The 19224-nt window shown below is 46.0% G+C and overlaps 2 protein-coding genes across 2 annotated transcripts in view; one reads left to right on the forward strand and one right to left on the reverse strand.

Moving 5' to 3' along the window:
* CSUI_000129 (sac3 ganp family protein) overlaps nt 1-13988 on the forward strand; it is a gene marked incomplete at its 5' end in the record, with an annotated part of 14284 nt that extends 296 nt beyond the window's left edge. Inside the window, 4 exons of the mRNA XM_068060363.1 lie at nt 1074-2352; nt 3519-5654; nt 6221-9290; nt 10020-13988. Coding sequence (XP_067927660.1) covers nt 1074-2352; nt 3519-5654; nt 6221-9290; nt 10020-13476 — 9942 coding nt within the window. The remainder of the gene's footprint in view (nt 1-1073; nt 2353-3518; nt 5655-6220; nt 9291-10019) is intronic.
* A 2001-nt stretch (nt 13989-15989) lies between these two features.
* On the reverse strand, nt 15990-17528 carry CSUI_000130 (uncharacterized protein). Its single transcript, XM_068060364.1, has one exon. The coding sequence runs from the start codon at nt 16603-16605 to the stop codon at nt 16006-16008; it is 600 nt and encodes a 199-aa protein (XP_067927661.1). The 5' UTR covers nt 16606-17528; the 3' UTR covers nt 15990-16005.
* Nucleotides 17529-19224: the final 1696 nt, after the last annotated feature.

Raw genomic sequence — 19224 nt, forward strand, 5'->3', positions numbered from 1 at the left:
GAGAGAGAGAGGGAAAGAAAGTAAGAGGAGAAGAGAAGAGGACAGATGTAGAGGGTGTATTTGATGTGTATGGGTTGTCTCTTGTATCTAGACAGAAGGAGGGAGGGAGGATTATCTATTGGAATTTTTCTCGCTCAGGTGTCTATTCACATTCCAGCATAAGTTAAGAGAAGAGGAAGAAGAGCCTCTAAAGCTCTGATACAGGTTGGAGTCATACACAGGCCATCCCTTCTGAGATAAGGAGAAAGAGAGAGAGAGAGAAATATTTTCATCGTAAACATGACTGAAGCAAACTCTGCTTCTTCTTCTTCTGGTCTCTTCTTTATCAGTTGAACGAAAAGGAAGAAGCTTGCGCGAAAGAAAGAAAGATAGAAAGAAAGAGAGAGAAAGAAGATGCGAGAGAGAGGAGGGGAGACGGTCTTTAAACGGCTTTTCGCTGTCTATACACTTGCATACATAGACAGATACATACACAAACACACATATAGATACATATACGTCTGTGTAGATGGACAGACATAGGACTGGAATTCTCTTCCTCTCACCCTTCAGCAGAAATACAGCCGACCTGTCTTCTGTACACCTTCTTCGTCTTATCAGACTTTTTCTTCTTCTTTTTCTCTTCTGTTCTTTCTTCTCTTGGAGATAGGTTTGGTTCTTTTCTCTTGTCTTTCCACTTGACTTCGACACTTACACGGCAGGTTCCTTGCTGAGAAACTATAAAGAGATCTCTCTTTATGTATTTGTATGTTGTCATCCTGAATGGACTGCACTTGACTTCTCCTAGTGCACATACCCCTACACCCGGTCTGAGGTGTACGTACACCCGACATTTGTCAACCTCTCCTACCTTCGGATGATAGAAACACCAACTCCGTATATTTCACTCTCTCTTCGTCTCTCTCAATCACCTACATCCAGCCTCTGTCTTCACATCTCCGTTCCTCTCCCTTCTCGTCTACCGCTTCTTTTCTCTTTCTTTCTACAGACAGCCCAGTACGCGTGTGTGATCCGCTTGTCTTTTCTCTCCATATGTCTTCTATCTTTCTTTCTTTCTTGTTCTTTTTCTTCAGGTGAATCCGTATCTTGCCGTTGCTTCGTTTCGTAGGAGTGACGCTGGGAAGCCTTTCCATCCAAGTAGCACTCGGCCAGCTGTATGGTGTCGTCGCACGGTCCATCATCTTCTCACTTATGCTCTCGATGCTGATCTGACGAACCCCCCTTCTTCCTCCTCCTCTTCTTCTTCGTCCTCTCTAGAAGATCCTCATTCATCTTCTCTAACAGCAGCAGGGTCTTCTTCTTCTTCGTCTTCTACACCTCCCCCCGTTGCTCCTTCTTCTTCTTTTCTTAAATCAGGTCCATCAGATCTTTCCGAGAGTCTTTCCACGTCGGCTCTATCTCATCCAAATAAGTCGTCTCCAATAGCCCCTCATGTGGAGAGAAAGCTTTATCTCTATTCACGACAAGGGAAAGGCTACACCTTTCTGGATGTGTATAACTTCATACGAGATAGGCTAAGAGCGACGTGGCAACACTTAACAGTTCAGCACGTTCAAAAGCATCGGGCGTACATCGAGACGCTCGAGATTTCCTTTCGATTTCTCATCTTTGCAGAAGAGCAGCTCTGTAGTAATCCACACTTTGATCGGGTCTCCAACCAAGGCCTCATGCAGACATGTCTAGATAAACTGATGCATGGATATGAAGCTGTACGGGCGTTTCTCTCAAGAAAAGACTTCTCCCACATACAAGCCAGATGTAACGAAGAAGAAGAAGAACGACCACAACCTAAGAATGGAAGCCATGAAGAAGTCTTCTCCTCTTCCTCCTCTTCATCTTCTCCTCTCTCATCATCATCTTCTTCTTCTCCTGCTGCTGCATTGGGTGTCCATCGTGCTACTCAAGAGAAAGAGAAGAAAGAAGAAGATCGCAATAACCCTGGGGGAGCAGATGGATGGAGACTGATTGATACGATGGTCTGGAGAAGTCGTTATGAAGGAGAATTCTGGGGCTATCGTATCTTATGCTTGTTGTCAAGTCATCGAGGTAGCGAGACAGGCGTCTATCTTTCAGGGATCTTGAAAAGACTTCCCGCTGAACTGCTGAGACACCCTAATGTACGCTTCGCTTTAGAGGCCTTTAAAGCATCGACAGAAGGAAATCTACGTCGATATGTCCACCTCATGAGATCTTCCCGTGACTACCTCTCATCCGCTCTTATGAATAAGTTCGCCAATTACGTCCGCGCGACCACACTTCATATGCTTCTATCCAATCGCCTTGTCAATGATGCAAGAAATCCTATGACTGTCGAAAGAATGAAACTTCTTCTCGGATTCGATGGAGAAACCGGTAAGATAGATCCATCCCTCCAAAGCCCTAGAATTTACACCACATCCGACAAACACTACCTCTAATAGTCACTCTATCTTCCTCTATTCAACCTATCTATTTCCATCTATCTATCTATGTATATATCTCTATCTATCTGTCTATCTCTAATAGATATACAGCTCTCTATCTAACTATCTGTCTTCAATATCTATCGGTGTGTCTATCCGTCTTGAATCTCTCCCCATGTATCTATCTATCTATCTATCGCGTCTGTCTTCAGTCTACTTAGGGTAGTCTACCTCCATTGTCCATTCTATGTGTCTTGAACCTATCTGTCTCCTTCTCTCCGCCGTCCTGCTTCAAAGATAGATGATGCGGACTTTACGTTAATCTTCAAGTAGAGAGGTGAAGAGTCTGTCCGTCGTCACTATTGTAAAGTCATTAGACTCACGGGGGTGAGAAGAAGCTCTCCCTCCTTCTCTCAACGTCCCCCCTCCTGCTCCTCCTCCTCCCTTCTCCCTCCTATCTACCCGTGCCTACTTCAACAGTTAAAGAAAGAGAGAAAGGAGAGAGATTGTATGGATATGTGGATGTGTCTGTGAACATGGGGGGTGGACGCATGTATCAGTATGTCGATGTATGGAGGTATGTGTATGAGCCAGTCGCGTATACGTGTCTCTTCAAGTGAGGTAGTCACACGACTACTGTTAGCCGTAGGAGTAGGAGTAGCAGTAGTGGTGGTGGTGGTACTTCTACTACTGGTAGTAGTACTACTAGTAGTACGAATGCGAGCTGGTTCGTCGGAGAGGGGAAGGAGAAGTTCGTGTGGGTAGTGATCGGCATCGATGTTGTATATCTAGGCCATTGGAAAAAGACGGCTAGCTGTGCATGTGTTGCTTGGGAGTGTAGTCGGGCAGTCTCTCTGCGTTTCTTTCCTTCTTTCTATACAGATATGTATGCTAAGAATCCAGATGGGAATTGCATGCGGTATACGAGTCTCTCCCTATTTCAGTCTTTTTCTTGGGGTTCGGTATCACGTGGACTCGAATTCCTCCTCTTCCGTCTCAACTCTAGATCTCTCTTCATCTTCTTCCACGGTAGTGCATGTATCTTCTTCTATCTAACATACGAATGACGTCTTTGTTTCCTCTCTCTCTGTCTCTCTTTCTCTCCTTCTTTTTCAGAGGTCGCCTTCTCTTCTTTTCTTTCCTTCTTTTCTATACGTCTCGAAGAATCACCCGCCACCACAGCTACCCCCCCCACTACTACTACTACGCTTACAGGGGGGAATCGTCCGCTCTCTCGGACATTGACTCCCTCTTCCTCCTCTTCTTCTTCATCGAGTTCTACCGGTGGATTCTTTTCATCTGTATCATCTTCCTCTTCTTCAGGAGGGGGTGTTCTATCTTCTTCCCCAGTTTATTGCCGTTTCAATGAGATAAAGAAATCTCTTCTTGCTGATCTCTCGAATTACAAGAAGATTCGCTCGCCTACCTATCCTTCTGAGTATTTACGTCTTCTTCTTCTCTCCTTAAGAGAGAGAAGTGCCAAGTATAGACAGACTCTGCTTGATCCAGACTATCCAGCTATCGACGGAATGATCAGCCCCCCACCGCCGCCTCTTTCTTCTTCTTTCTCGATCTTTACATCTCCGACAACAGTCTGTACAAGAAAGAGTGGAGAAAGTCTTGGAGATCGAGATGAACGAAGAGATGAGAGAACGAAGGAAGGGTCTCGTCTCATGAAAGGAGAAGAAGAAGAAAGGAGTGGTGGTCTACAGCATATAGGAGAAGGCAGAGGGGAAGTTTCTCTAGGAAGACCTTCTTCTCAGTATGAGAAAACATCCTCCACGAAACTGCATGAGCTCCGATCCCGCTTACAGTCGTCGATACTCTTCAATGGAAGTCATCAGCAGAATACAGAAGTCTCTTCCTTACCATCATCGACTTCTGCTGTACCATCAGCATCGACGTTCTCTCGACAGCTAGCTGCTGCTAGCCATCGAGAACAGTCACATCCAGAGGGAGAGGACAATCTCTTGAACAATAGGTTGATGAGTTCGAGAGGAGAACGAAGAGAAGGAGGGGGGTATGTAAATGAAGGGCCTTTATCTGAGACCGGTCATTCCTCTGATCTTGTTCTCAATCAAAGGGACACTGCTCCTAAAGAGATGAAGGAGAGGGATGATGCTGATGACCTATTGAAAGATGGAGGAGGAGTCACACAACAGAATCGATTGTTCTCGTCTGTGCCTATCTTATCAGAGCCATCACAGTCGAAATCCCTCTCTCCTCGAGGTCATCTTCCTTCACAAAATCTCCCTATTCCAGGTGGTGTACATACACCTCAATCACCTAGTGTATCTAGCCGTAGCACCCTTTTTCCCTATCACGGAACCGCATCATCAGATCACCCACACCATCAAGCAGGTCTCTCTTCTCCTCCTTCTCCTCCTGCCCCTTCTTCTTCTATATTCTTCAACAGAGGGTTGTCATCTTTTCCACAACGAGGACCCCACCAAGAACTCCATGCTTCTTCTTCTTCTCCTATGATCTCCTCATCATCGACTCTGAAGCCTTCATCCACTTCTCTCTCTTCTTCCTTGTTATCCCCCCCCTCTCCTTTGCTTTCGAAGACACCATCTAAACTCACCCCGGTAGCGATTTCTTCTTCCTCCTCCTCATCCTTTCTTTCTTCTCCCTCAGCCGCAGGTGTTTTGCCGCTATCTCAATCACGTCTATCTCCCCGTTCGATCATCTCTCGAAGCTCTTCACAGATGCCTGGTGTCTCTACACCAGGCGAGGAAGGAAGGGGTCGAGAGAGACCTCGGAATGTTTCTTTCTCTTTTGATGTATTGACTGGGCCTGCTGCGACGAGACACCTCGAGGAGGGGAGAGCTCTCTTTGAAGGAAAAGGTATGAAGAAGAAGAAGAAGGAGAGAATAAGCACCACCGAAGAAGAGGAAGAAGAAGAAAGAGAAGGGAAAGAAGAGACAGAAGAAGGAGAAGGAAAGAAAAGGGATGATCATTCTATAAGAAAGACAAGTATGTTACGACATTCTCATCTTTCACTTAGTGAAGGAGAAGAGAAGAGGCGATCGAGTGTGAGAAGGTTCTCTTCTTCATCGTTGCAACAGACACGTCATGAGGAAGGAGAGACGAGGATAGAAGAGGAAGAAGAAGAAGGCGAAGAAGAGATACTCTGGCTAAGAGAAAGTGTCGATAAGAAGAAAACGGGAGAAGAAGAGAAGGGGGAGAGAAATGAAGATGTGGACTTCTGGCTTCATCTTGTCGGACTACGACAATGGAAAAATCGATCAAGTCAGTTGCATGTCTTCTTGCTCCTCCTCTTCTTTCTGTCTTTTCTCCACCCCTCAGAAGACCCTTTTCATTTGCGACCCAGTCTTTCAGTCAATATGTCACAAATCCTCTCTTTACATACCTCTATCTCTACTCTACTCGATGATCTACCTTTCTTCGTTCTTCCTTAATCTGTCTTCAATCTTCAATCCTTAATCTATCTACCTCTGTGTCTGTCTATCTTCAGTGGATCTATGTACTACCCTTCCTCGATCTATCAATCTGCCTCCCTGTCTTTCTTCAGATAGGTGTCTATCTATGTATCTATTTAGCTATCTATCGTAGGGTTCCCTGTGTATCTCTTGAAGCTTCTTTCCATCAAGAAGAGAAGAAGAGAAAAGCTCTTGACAGAACTGAGGAGAATCCGTTCTTTTCTTGGAGAGTTGCGTTTTCCTTACATAACCTTTCTACTCTTTCTCGATCGTGCATTTCTCTCTTTCTCTCTCTTGCCCTTATTCATCCTTCTTTTCTTTCTTTCGTTCCTTCTTTCCTTTTTCTTTCTTTTCATCTGTCTGCCTGTCTTCCAGGAGGTCGCACTCGCATTCTCAGTGAGATTCTCTCTTCTTCTCCTCCTCTTTCTTCTTCCTCCTCATGGAAAGGAGGAAAACGACCTGGGTCTCTCCACCCAAGTATACTGTCACTTCGTGAGGAGAAGCAGAAGGAGAAGAAGAAGAAAAGACAGGGCGAAGAAGAAGAAGAGACGTTGAGCGAAGAAGAAGAAGGGCATCTTGACAAGTCGAAGAAGAAGAAGAGAGTGTCGTCTGTTAATGGGGCAGAAGATGAGAGATTCTTATTAGAGGAGCAGGAAGAGTCCTTTGCTTCATCTCTGTTTTATCCGACTTTTCGATCATCTTCTCGACGTTCTCTTTACCTTTCTTCATCTCTTCTATCTCCCCACGTATCTTCTCTTTCAAACAGGAGAAGTCATAGAAGAAGAACAAGGAGAAGATCTTTCATCCCGCCTTCTTCTTCTGCTCCTTTGATAAGCCGAGCTTCCTTCCCTTCATCCTTATCAGCAGTGAAGAAGACAGGCATGTCTGCAGATGAGAGAAAAGACTCTTTAGGAGAGAGAGAAATTTTGAAGAAAGCAAAGGCTATGCAATTCTTAACGTCTTCTTCTTTCTCTTCTTCTTGTTCTCCTCAGCAGACCACTCCGGCTCCTCATCGTCAAGAGATAGAAAAAGAACGCCTGGGATTTTCTTTCGATGGAAGAAGGTCTGACGAAGATTTCCCTGCCCTGAGAAAAGAAGAGATTCCCCCTGGAGATACACAAGAAGAAGGCAAAGAAAAAGAAGAAGAAGGAGAGGTACCACAACGAGAAGAGGAAAGGGAGAAGGACTACAAAGGAAGAAGAACAGGGCCGTTGTCGTCACGTCATCCTGAGGTGTACGTACACCCCAAAGTATCATCTTCCAGTCATGCTAGAGAGACTAAGAAGAAAGATGAAAGGATGAAGAAGACTTCCTTCGACATAACAGATACAAAAGAGAAGCGAAAGAAGAAGAGAAAAGAGAAGGGCAATCTCCTCCTCAGTACCTTAATCACGTCGTCTATTCTTGCTGACTCGGCCAGTAGAAGAAGAGAAGCAAGCAAAAAGAGAATTAACAAGTCTTCGCCTTCTCTTACTAGGGCGCTCGAAACACAAAAGAAAGATAAAGCCCAAGAAGAAGAAGAAAAGAAGATGAAGAAGGATCTTCTCCTCTTCTCAGGAGGCGAAGATGCTTTAGGTGTCTTTGCTAAGGTCTTGGTCATCAGTTCTACGTGGAAGAGCCCTGTCAATCTCTTCTCTATCTATAGAACATCTTTGAATCTTTCTTCTTCTTCTTCGGCCTCTTTACACCGAAGAAAAGAAGAAGAAGAGAATGGAGAAAAGAAAGAGGAGGAAGAACACTGGGTTATAGAAAGAAGAAGAAAAGAATGTTCTTTGGAAGAGAAAGACAGCGTTCTTTCCTTTTCATCCTCTTCATCTTTATCCTCTTCATCATCATGTCGATTCATCTCAGCTAGCCAATACGTCGATTGTCTGGTGCTCAGTGCCTTCAATCGAGCTCTAGGTCTTGGTTCTTCTCTTCCTAATGAAGGTGGAGATACAGAAGAAGAAGAAGAAAGACACGAGGCTTTGGATGAAAAGACTGTGCGTTTGAATGGATTTCTGATGCTTCCAAGAGAAAGCTCTTCTTCCTTTCGTCAGGTGAATGAGAGCTCTCCGAGAGAAGAAAGAAGGAAAGGTTGCGATGAAGAAGAAGAAGACATCTTAAGCGAAAGAAAGGATGAAAGAGAAGCCATCAAGACCTCTCTTGCTCTCCTTCCCGGTTATCGCATGACAATGAAAGAGATCCGACACTCAACAGCGAAACAGGGGAATTCTTTCTTCTCTCCATCACTCCTCTCTTCATCCTCTTCTTTCTCTTCTTCATCTCTTTCTTCTTTCTCTCTTAGTATGGAACATAGGAAGACCGGGGCACTGTATAGCTGTGTACATACAGTTGGCTTTTCTTCTCCTTCGCATGCATGCGCGAAAGAAGAGACCGAAGCAAGAGAAGAAGCGGGGAACAAGAAGAAGAAGAGATCTTCACCTAGGTTCCTGATGAGAGAAGATGAAGTCCTTTCTGGAGCGACAGTTGTATTTCTTACACTTCCTTTTCTAATTGGCGTGCAAGAAAAAGAAATGAAAGAAACTTGTTCTATACAATATCCAAGAAGAAAGGGAGAAAGAAGGAGTTTTCTTCAATGTAGCTATAATACACCTGCTTCTTTCTCTTCTTCTTCTTCCTCTTGGACTTCCTATCACCTCATGAGAGATTCTTCTCTTCTCTCTCCTTCCCTTTCTTGTTCTTCTTGTCGTGGCCGTTCTCACTCCAGTGAGTCTGACGCCGGGAAAGAAAGCGAAGAGGAAAGAGATAGAAATGAAGATATGAAGAAGAAGAAGAGGACCAGGAGAGAAGGAAGAAGATCGGTTTTAACACTTCACTGGGAAGATGGAGAGATGTTCTTCTCTGAGGAAGGACAAGATGAAGAGAAACAAGAAGAGAGACAGAAGAATCAAGAGGAAAGAGATGAAGACGATGCAAGATGGATTGATGTGGGAAAGCGGATTCTAGAGATTTTGAAAGTAGTGAGAAGAAGAGATAGCAACGGGATCAACCACGAGATGGGAGAACAAGAAAAAGCCAGTCATCTTCCCCAAAAATACACGTCTTGTTCTTCTTCTCCTTCTCTTTCTTCTTCTTCTTCTGTTCTTTCGTCTTTGCCTCCTATTCGCATCTTGTTTTCTCTTGTTCTCCCGCCGCATGCGATCTCTCTCAGGAAGAAAGAGAAGACTCTACATGAGATTCCAGAGACAGAAGAAGGAGAAAACGAAGGATTTGTCGAGGTGAAGATGAGAAGAAAAGAGATAGAAGAAAGAGGAGGAGGAGGGGGGGAAGAAGAAGAAGAAAAGAACGAAGGAGAAGAATATGAAGAAGATTGTAGAGTGACGAAGAGAGTAGAAATGGAATCTCAAGTGCTTGTTGCCAATGCGCTTAAAAGACGTCTCATCGGAAGTCTACAGAGAATGAAGACATCTTCTCTCTCTTCTTCGTTCTCTCAGGCGGATAGGTAAGAAGAAAGGATTGACGCCTCTTTCCAATATATAGATAGATTTAGGATAGATAGATAGAGAGATAGACTTAGGATAGATACATAGATAGATAAGAGTTGAGGAGAAGAAGAAGACGCGGAACAAAGAGAGGAGAGGAAGAGGTCGCTAGGCATCAGTTGGCTCGCTAGCAAGCTATTTGGAATTCTGAAAGTTGGACGAATGATAGAGACACGTGGAGGCATCTTTGGAGAGAAGAGCGAAGAGAAGGACGATTGCAAGCGCATGGAAGGAGGATGACTTTTTGCTTCTATTCTTTTCTCTCCTCTTTTCTTTGCAATCGATTCTCCCGTGGGTTTCCTATTTTTGAAAGAACTCTGCAAAGTCGTCTCGACAACTTCTATCCATATGCCTTCATAAAGTCTATCCAGTCATCTGCCTATGGCGATTTGTCTATCTATCTGTCAAAGTATTCATCTCTACTTACCTGTCTATTCATCTTTCGTTTTAGCTATTTCTTACCTATCTATCTTCAATCCACCTGTCTAGCTTCAGTCTATCCCATCTATCTTTAATCTGTCGATCTCTCTCTCTTTTGATCTATCTGTCTCTACTCTATCGATCTAGCTGTAATGTAGTGGATATCTATTTGTCTGCTGTCTCTTCATCTGGTCTTTCCTTCTTCTTTCTCGTCCCTTCTTTCATTTCTGTGTATCTCTCTGTTGATCTTTCCCGGGTTGTTTCTTCAGAGATCTTCTCTTGGAAGCTTTATCTTCTTCCTCCTCCTCCTCGTCTTCTGCTTCTCGAGTTCGCTTCACGTGCGCGGCTTATCTCCCTCTCTCTAAATCATCTCTTTCTCAGTCTTCTCTGTCGCATCTCTCTTCTTCTTTCCAAGAAGAGTCAAGGAATCAGAAAAGGAGAGAAGGGCAGGATAAAGAAGATGGAAGAAAGAAAGAAGAGAGGATGTTTCTCTCTTCTTTTCATAGAACTTCTTTACCCAGTATACTGGCGACTTGTTCTTCTTCTTCTCCTCTTTCACAAATCTCATGTGTTGAAGAGTCTCTTCTTTCTTCACATCGATTGTGGAGAGCATCGATTCCTGCGTGTCGATGGATTCATCGAGCTATTCGAGCTGTATCTCGAGTGTCGATACAAGAAGGAAATCTTCGATACTATGCACGTCCTCAAGGACCTCTCTCTCTATGTGATGCTCTAGTATGTCAATGGAAAGTCCAACTTGAAAAATATCTCACCTCTTTTTCTTTTTCTTCTTCGTCTTCTTCTTCTCACCTTCCTCTTCCTCTTCGATCAGATGACCCTGTACATACACCTGTTGTAGCTAATGACAGTTCCTTAAGATCTTTGACACGGGATTTCTTAGATCAGAGAAAGGACAGAAAGAACGATGGCTTGCATCCGTCCTTTCATGAAGAACTAGGAGAGACTACGATGGAAAGAATTTCAAGAGAAGATCAAGGAGGAGAAAGAAGAGGAAAAAGTAGAACAACAGGAGGAGAGACTCTTTCAATGGATGAAGAAGAAGAGAGTGAAAGCCTTCAGATAGACGAAGAAGAAGAACAGAAGAAGAAGGAGAGTAAGAAACAGAGAAGAGAAGAGATTCCTTTTGGTTTACTTATACAGAAGTCTCTTGAAGAGATAGAACATCTCATCTTAACAGAAGGGCAAAAGAAACAAGAAGAATGGATGCTTCCCCCTATAGAATGGCTAGTCGCTTCTTCACTAGCTTCTTTCTCTCGTTCTTCTTCTTCTTCGTCCTTTTCTCCATCCATCCTATCATCTCCCGAGGGGGCATCATCGGGGTGTACATACACCTCGTGTTCTTCCTCTCCTTCGACCTCAATTCTTTCGAATACATCCACATTAGAAGAAAAGAGAAATGACAAGGCAATGGATATGAACAAGAAGGAGATTTGCGGGGGAGCGGGGGGGCATCAAGGACGAACTAGCCACCATCCAGTAGACACGTGTCTAGCTCTAGGAATCTGTGATATTCAGACTGGAGAGTATCCTCTTCTCTATCGAGAACGAAGGCTATTCGAGAAGATCAGAGAAAGAGGTCCTTTCTCTTCTTCTTCTTTTTCGTTGAAGACTGTATATCAAGCAACTGAAAGAGGAGAGAAAAGAATAGAAAAGCAGTCGTTGATAGTCTCTTCTCCTAACATCTCTCAAGGGATTTCCTCCTGGTACCATTCATCGTATGTTTTAAGAGCTTTCCATTGTATGAAAAGGCATTTAGAAGCGACTCTTAAGATGCATGGAGATACGCGAAAGAGAGATGAAGAGAGAAACGAAGGGAAGAGAAACGAAGAAGAAAGTAGAAGACATCTCTCTCTTTGTAGGATTCACCGACGTCCCTCTCACAGCGATAGTAGTCAGATGGCTACCTCGATCTCATATCTTGAGACAGCAAGCCAAGTGATAGAAAGTAACACCCCCCTCAGAACAAGCGGTGCTCCTTGTTCTTCTTCTTCTTCTACTTCTTTCTCTTTTCTCTCTTCTCCCTCTCCTCCTCCGTCGTTTTCTTCTTCTTCCTTTTCTTTTCTCTCTTCTTCTTCATCATCCTCTTCGTCTTCCTTTCTCTCTTCTTCTCTTCCTCTTTCTTCTTCTCCTGACGCTTTTGGAGAGAAGAAGAGTCAGAGGAAGAGCAACGACGAAGAAGTAGGAGGAGCCAAGTGTAGCGAGATATCAGAGTACTATTATTCCTGTTCTCTGGATGAAGTGGCTTCTTCTCTAACCTACGAAATGATGCTTAGCGCTCTTCTTCATTTACTCTCATGTACACCTCTATCTCTCACTCCTACTACGACTACTACCTGTACTCTTTCATCAGCGTCCTCTCAACGAGGTTCGTCCTCATTCGGCGTTCTATCTACCTCATCTCTAAGAGAAGGTAGAAAAGATCCAGAAGATGAAGAAGAGAAGTCTTTCTTATCTTCTTCTTCTTCATCTTCAAGACATCCATGTGAGCCCTATCCCCCCTATCTTGTCGCTCTTCCTCCTTCTCTCTATTGTCAGTTGAATCCTGCTTCTGTAAAGCCTTGGAGAGGCTCACCGGTCATCTTCCCTTCCTCATCCTTCTTTCATACAAGAAAACGGATACCTAGTGAAGAATGTGGGAGGAGGAGGAGGAGAAGAAGGTCTTTGTGTGAAAGTGAAGATAGAGATGAAGTTTCTGCGTCTTTCTCAACGGACGGAGAATTCCTTCTTGACCAGACGAAGAACCATGGAAAGACTTCTCTTTCTTATCAAGATCAGGTTGAGAGAGAAACAAGAGGAAAGCAGCATAGTGAGGAAGATAGGTATGAAATGAAAGAGAAGAAGAAGAAGAAGTCTTTATCTTCTATAGGAGGAGGAGGAGGAATGGGAATGGGGAGTCATGTCATAGAAGAGACCATAGAGGGAGATATAGAGACACGGGGAAGGCGTAGAGAGAGTCAAAGGTCGATTGACGAGAATGTGAAGAGAAGAAAGATGAGGAAGAAAGATGGAGAAGAAGACAAAGACAAAGAGGGAGAGGAGATGAAGAATAAGAAGAAGAGTATAAGAATTCGGCATGAGAAAGGAGCAGTAGTAACTCAAGAAAAGAAAGAAGTCGATAGGATTCCGTCTCTACAAGATCATCAAGTATGTAGACTGCTACATAGGTTAAATCATTCAAGATCTTCGCGAAGTTCCTCTAACACCTTCGCCATCCAAGAGAAGAGTCACTGTTGGGATACCAGCCTTCTTCTCTCTTCACATCATCCCTCTACCTCCTCTTCTTCTTCTTTTTCTTGCGCTCATTCGGCGGTGACTGTCTCTAGGGACAGAGTCGTGCTGGGGGCCTCTTCAACTCCTTCCTTTCCTTTATCAACTACTAGATCAAAGATACCTGACGAACAAAGAGAGAGAGAAGAGATCTTAACGAAGAGAAAGAATAACTCCGTTGGTTCCACCGATGATGATATGTCGTCTTCTTCTGCTTTCGCTTCAAGTCCTATAGAAGAAGAAGGAAAGAGAAGAAGAGAAATGCCAGAGAAGCGCATTCTTTCCTCTAGTGAAGATGCTCTTCTCACAGGCCATGTTATCGCTTCGGTCAAAAATCTTCGGATGGAGCTCGATAAAGAAAGACAGGAGATGAACGCTCTCTTAGCACAAGTACGCGTAGCTGGAGAAAACAAAGAAGAAGGGTGGATGTATGGATAGAGGAAAAGAGAAGTAGAGAAAAAAGGAAAGGAGAGAAGAGGTGGATTTCGGTGTCTTCCACTTTCGAAAGACAGAGAAAGAGACCCAGGAAGTCTTTCAGACCAAGCTACGACGTCATCGATTGATTGAGTTCAAAAGGAAGGGAAAAGAATGGTGTGACTGTAAGCAGTTCTGTTCGTTCCATTGTGTGAGAGGACTCTGAAAGTTCCTCTCATCAGCAGTTTGCATGTACAGCGAATCTAGGAATCTACATGAATATGTATGTACGGTGTATATACAGCGGGGAGAAATCATTCTCTCTCAATCGTTTTGGGAGTCAAGTGGCATCCCCAGAGAATGGATGCATTGAAACAAACACCTCTGACTCTTTCATCAAAGAGAACTTTCTGACAGGTGTCCTATCCATCTATCTATCTATCTACCTATATATCTATGTATCTGTCTATATCTATCTCTCATCCTACTAGGAGAATGTTAAATTTGTTATCTTTCTCTTGAAATCGAATCGGTCCTTTTTCTCTCTTTGTCCGATTGATGTAAAGCATTCTTTATCATCGAGAAGCTTGCGAGAGAGCTAGTTAACTCAGCCACCTTCTCCCAGGAAAGGGTCGAAACCGTCTTTCGCAGATGAAGGAGATCCACCCGTCTATTCAACTTAATCTCCAGTCCATATGAATGGAGACGTAGGAAACCTCGACCGCCGCGTCTCACTTTTCTTCTCGGCTAGCTCTGCCTTCTCGAGAGCTTAAGGGGGAAAAATCTCGTGGAGAAGCCAGTGAGAGACCGGAAGTTCTCTCTCGGTCAGTGTGAGATCTCCTGACCAAGACTACAGAAGAGAGAGAAATGGTTCTTGCCAGACACATCTCGCGTGCTAGCTATTTCCCTGGGAAAAACGGGTTTTCAGAGGTGAGTTCCCGAATCACCTGAGGAACACTGAAGGATTGTGCTGAGCCATCGCTTGAACATGCTACGTTTGCGGACCGCAGCTAGTTTGAGAATATATCTCATTAGGAGGGTCTGTGCTGAGCGCGACTGCTTCTCAAGTAGTTAAAGGGAAGAAAAGAGCTTTGAAAGAAAGTGAGTGATATAGCTCACTACGGATTACGAGTGAACCTTCTAATCACTTTCTTGCTTCGTTCTTCCGGAGAATACCGTGAATAGAACGATGATCTTTAAACGACGAAGGCCTTCAACGATGCAGCAGGCATTCATTTGTATAGTCAAGTACACAGTCCGCCCCGGCAACAGCCTGTCCGGACGCCACTGCGCTTAGATCAACAGGAGGAAGAGGAACCTTGATACTACTTCATCGCAAGGGAGGCAAGCCTGAAGGAGATTCAATCGGGTTTTCGAACACGAGCTATGCCTCGCCTCAGTCTCTATCGCTAAACGGACAGATAACACGTGACAGGTGTAGTGAAAACGACAGTAGTTGTCACATACGATCACGGAGAAACAAGCTGCCGTGATACATATATACATTCGTGGATTACTCATAGGGCTTCCTCGATTCTAAGCAAGAGAGTTGAACTGCTGCCTGGGTCGTCGAGTTCATTCTCATACACCACTCACCACGCTATTGAGAATGACCGGTTAAACAAGTGCAAGAGCGCCGCTGTTGATGACGATTCGGCGCAAGTGACCACACAACAAATTCCGGTGTATTGTGCACTTCACTTCATCGCAGCTTTCTTCTGTTCGTCGTCGTCCCCCCTCTTCTTGTGGCCGTCTTTTTTCTTCATTGCGGGCGAGACAGTCTTTCTTTCTATTCTCTACTCCGGGCAACGAGAGTTCTGAGAAGAGCTTACGCCCCATTGTGTTCCATCTGTGTAGATGTCGAGATCATTCCTTCCCGCGGCATCACACCTGACAAGAAAAGAAACTTCCGGTCATCGTTTTTTGATGCCGTCGCTGCTGCTCGACAACTCGTTCACTTGTCCGACGTGCTACAGGAACGGCGTGCTGTTGGTCCGATGGGACCATGGCAGTGTATGATCCAGTGAAACGAAACTAAGATAGTGGGAGTCTCCCTTGGGGGCGGGTTTTTGAGTCGACGGTGGGTGGGCAACACATCGATTTGTTGTTGGATGGGGAAACACGTGTGGCCGCCTTGCTACTACAGACGCCTCCTCTATGGGTAGACTCTGAAACCCCCAACGAAATGATCGGCGCCAGAACGACGCTAGGGATGACCGAAAAAAACTCGGGCTCTCGTGCAGGAGAAAAGTGTGATACGCTGTTCCATTTAGCAACCCACCGATCAAAGTTGAACGTGCGGAACAAACGCTGTCTTTATCTGCGATGACTTGTGCAACACACCTCGTTTCCAACGACACGCGTAGTGAACTCTCGCTTCTCCGCGGAAGTAAGTGCTGCTCCAGCCAGGCGAGAAGAGCATTCATTCACCGGGTGATTTCCCCACCTGTTGTTGTCTGTCTTACGTACGTGAACGACAGATAAAGTGTCTTTATCTCTTGTAAAGAGGAGCAGCAGAGGGACGTCAACAACTTAGAGGAGAGGACAGAAATATCAGCGGCATCGGCACCCTGGCAGTCCCGCCACCCTGGGCGGACTGCAAAGAAGACACAAGAGAGTTAACCAGATGGGAAAACGAAAGGAGAGGAGAAAAAGAAAGAGAAGATAAAATTTCACACAGGAGTGGTGAGACCTTGAACTAAGCGTGTAAGGCTGCGGTCTAAAAAGAAAAAAACCGACATGTGAAATTGGCCCACGAGAGCGAACAGAGTATGGCAGACATTCTTTTCGAACAACAAGAAGAAAAGCAACGCGAAGGCCAGAAACACCTGAAGAAACATGATGATGAAGTACACCGCATTCATATCCCCTCCAGAAGAAAGCCTTGTGACACCCCAATTCATCTATCTCCTTCAGCTTTCCTAGCCACGTCACCCGGCCGGCTCGCCCGCCTGCCTGCCTGTCCGTCCCTCTGAATCCTGTCAACTTCGTTTCTTTCTCATTTTCTCGACCGAAGAAGAATGCACGAAGTGGCCTCGGCGGAAACACTAGGACGACAATCAAGCGGCTTGGACATTCTTTTATCAAAGCAGTCTCCCCAGAACAACTGAGACAAAGAACAAAGCAACACATCCGGGCGCGCAGATGTTTCATTTGCTCTTCAAGGCGTCAGCGTCAATCTGTCTGCTTGCACTGCGATCCCGTCTGAATGCTGTCTCCACGGCGTCTTCTCCACCCTCAGCTGTTGCAGAAAGATATGTTTTCAGTGTGGGAGGGCAGAATCGGTCGTATGCATCACGAATCATATGGTCGACCTGTGCATAGTACGGGCTGAAGATCGCGAGCCACAGCCATCCCGCGCCTTTGAAGCTCGGGCTCGCAAGCCAGTAGAAGAGAGCCGCGCGCATCTCATGGTACAAGGGAAGAAATGAGGAGACCTTGGAAAGGATCAAGGCATCGAAGACGGCAAGCCAGGCATAGAGCACCCAATAAAACACATGCTGAATGTACTCCGGGGGTGGAAACGCTGCTTTCTCCGACCGGTTCACGTCCGAGCGGTGCGCCAAAAGGAACCGGAACGTGAGATAGGCCGGATAGACAAAGCTAACCCCGAATACAACGAGGGAGCCAAGGAAGTTCCCTAGAATTGAAAACATCGTGACACAATCAGACAGCCTGTCTGCAGATGGGAAAGCCAGTAATAGTCACTTCAGCTGTGCCTGCTTGGGTTCGTGTGAGGAGTGACCTGGTGGTGCTTCACACCCTCGGGAAAAGCATGTGCTCCAGCACCAGACGCGTGGAGCACAGCAAAGAAACGAAAAAGAGAGAAGGCAAAAAGTCCGCTCAACTACACATTAGGAGCACTGACCCGACCAACCTCTCAGACGCGCCCGCTGCAGAAATTTCATGCATCCAGTTCCGATTGGAGACGACGGAGAGAACGACAGGGTAACACTGACCAAATGTAGTGCAGCACAAGGGACTCGGAAAATCAATAAAAACCACACAGTGCAGCGGATGATACGCAAGTTGCAAGAAGGCATGGTCAAACCCCGAGAAACCAAAAAGTTCACTGCGCTTCGCACGTGAAAAGAGGGTAGTCGCAGGAGCGTGTCCCCCCCCCCGAGAGCTAGCACACGCGTGTTCCTGGAGACGCTACCGAAGTCGTCCAGGTGGTTTTTCCCGGGATTGTGTGGTAGACAGCTTGCGTCCCATCATGCTCTCGGACGTTTGTCCAGTTGGAAAGACCGTCCACATATGCAGAAGAGTGCTGGTAGTCTCTTTAAGCAGTCACTACAGGAGAGGGATTTCTCCTTGAGGATGACAGGACTACGGAAGGGAAAGGGCAAAGGGGCAGTCGGGACACCGTTGCTTGTAGTGGAAGCCGTCCAGTACGCGGTGCCCGGGGAGATGTTGATTAGTCGTCGATGTGTTCTTGAAATCCCTTTTCTTCCCAAACAGAAAAAAACCAGCCACTTTTCGCGAAGGTCGGTAGGCGGAAGTATAGGGCAATTTGTCCCGCTACGGCGAGTATTTCCCCCGTAAAATGAGGTTGTCACGGCAAGACGCGGATGTGTGTAGCTCACCTAGAAGCTGGTTGTGTGTGTATCGCGCCAGTTGAATCAAAGTGTCTCTCGTCGGTATCACGCCAGTTGAATCAATTCGTCTTGCGTCGTCAGGCAGTGTGGTGCACGGATCAGCGTTCGCGCTTGTCACTGGCGTCGTTTTCCAGCGCACCTGATGTCAGAACAAGTGAGCCTATCAAAGTGTGAAGCACGTTCGCCTTGATGCAGCTAGAAGTACGGAATGTCATCAATCACAGGGAAATCTAGTTGTACGCCTCACCGGACTGTGTCACATGGCGAAACCTAGAGCGCCAAGCAGACAGCAAGTGACGAGCCCACATCCTTGAGAAGATGAACCACGGCACGGTGGGTACCACGCATCGCAACTACCAAGCTTGACGGCGCCGTGTCGAGAACATAGCCAGCTAGTACCCGTGGCAAAAATGCAGTTGATAGGCAGCTGAAGGTTCGCTCGCGGGCGCGTATCGACTTCTTCCTCTGAAGATCCTCCCAGCACCGTCAGGTGACAGCTTGGCCTGTGTTGGGCAGGTTCGTGTTCGTTCTGGCGACAACAGCGTGGGTCCGCAAGCTAGCCCCCGTCGACGCCTGCAGGGTATCTGGCGATACTGACGGAAAGTAGCAATCCAAGACAAGCGGCGACAATTCATGCGAAAGCCCTGCAACGCCAAGCCCCGGATTATGAGGCGCGATGTACTTGGGCCCGTTGGTTCCATACAGCTTGACGGGTGAGACTACCACGATGCGTCCCACGACTATCGAAGAGAAGCGCAATGACTCGCAGGTGCATGTTCCTCCCTCAGTACATCAGAGTGCTATCCCCCCCAACACCCGACCAGCTGCTGAGAACACTCTCCGTATGCCTCAAGCAGAAGCTACATGGTGACAACTAGGAGCGCTTGCTTCGGTGCTACGCGCCAGGGTCGCACGCCTACAGCAGCATCCTATGTTGAATAATCCAGCTCACTGAATGCTCCTGGGACAGGGCAGCAGACTCTGTATGAAGTGCCATCGTGTGACTAAGCAAACCTACCCCGTAAAGACTTTTCTGACCTCATTGCTGGCACACCCACTGGCGCGTAAGAAGTCTTGGCCAGTCGCCACTTGTTAGGTGTCTTCCATGCTAAGGCCATGGCACCCCCGGGGGCTTCCTTGTCGCGGCAGAAGACTTGCTACACATTCCGCCGGC

The sequence above is a fragment of the Cystoisospora suis genome, assembly GCF_002600585.1.
Source record: "Cystoisospora suis strain Wien I chromosome Unknown contig_57, whole genome shotgun sequence".
Classification (NCBI taxonomy): Eukaryota; Apicomplexa; class Conoidasida; order Eucoccidiorida; family Sarcocystidae; genus Cystoisospora; species Cystoisospora suis.

Coding starts and splice junctions, on each gene's coding strand:
- CSUI_000130 (XM_068060364.1), bottom strand. CDS start 16,605: ATGAAACATCTGCGCGCCCGGATGTGTTGCTTTGTTCTTTGTCTCAGT.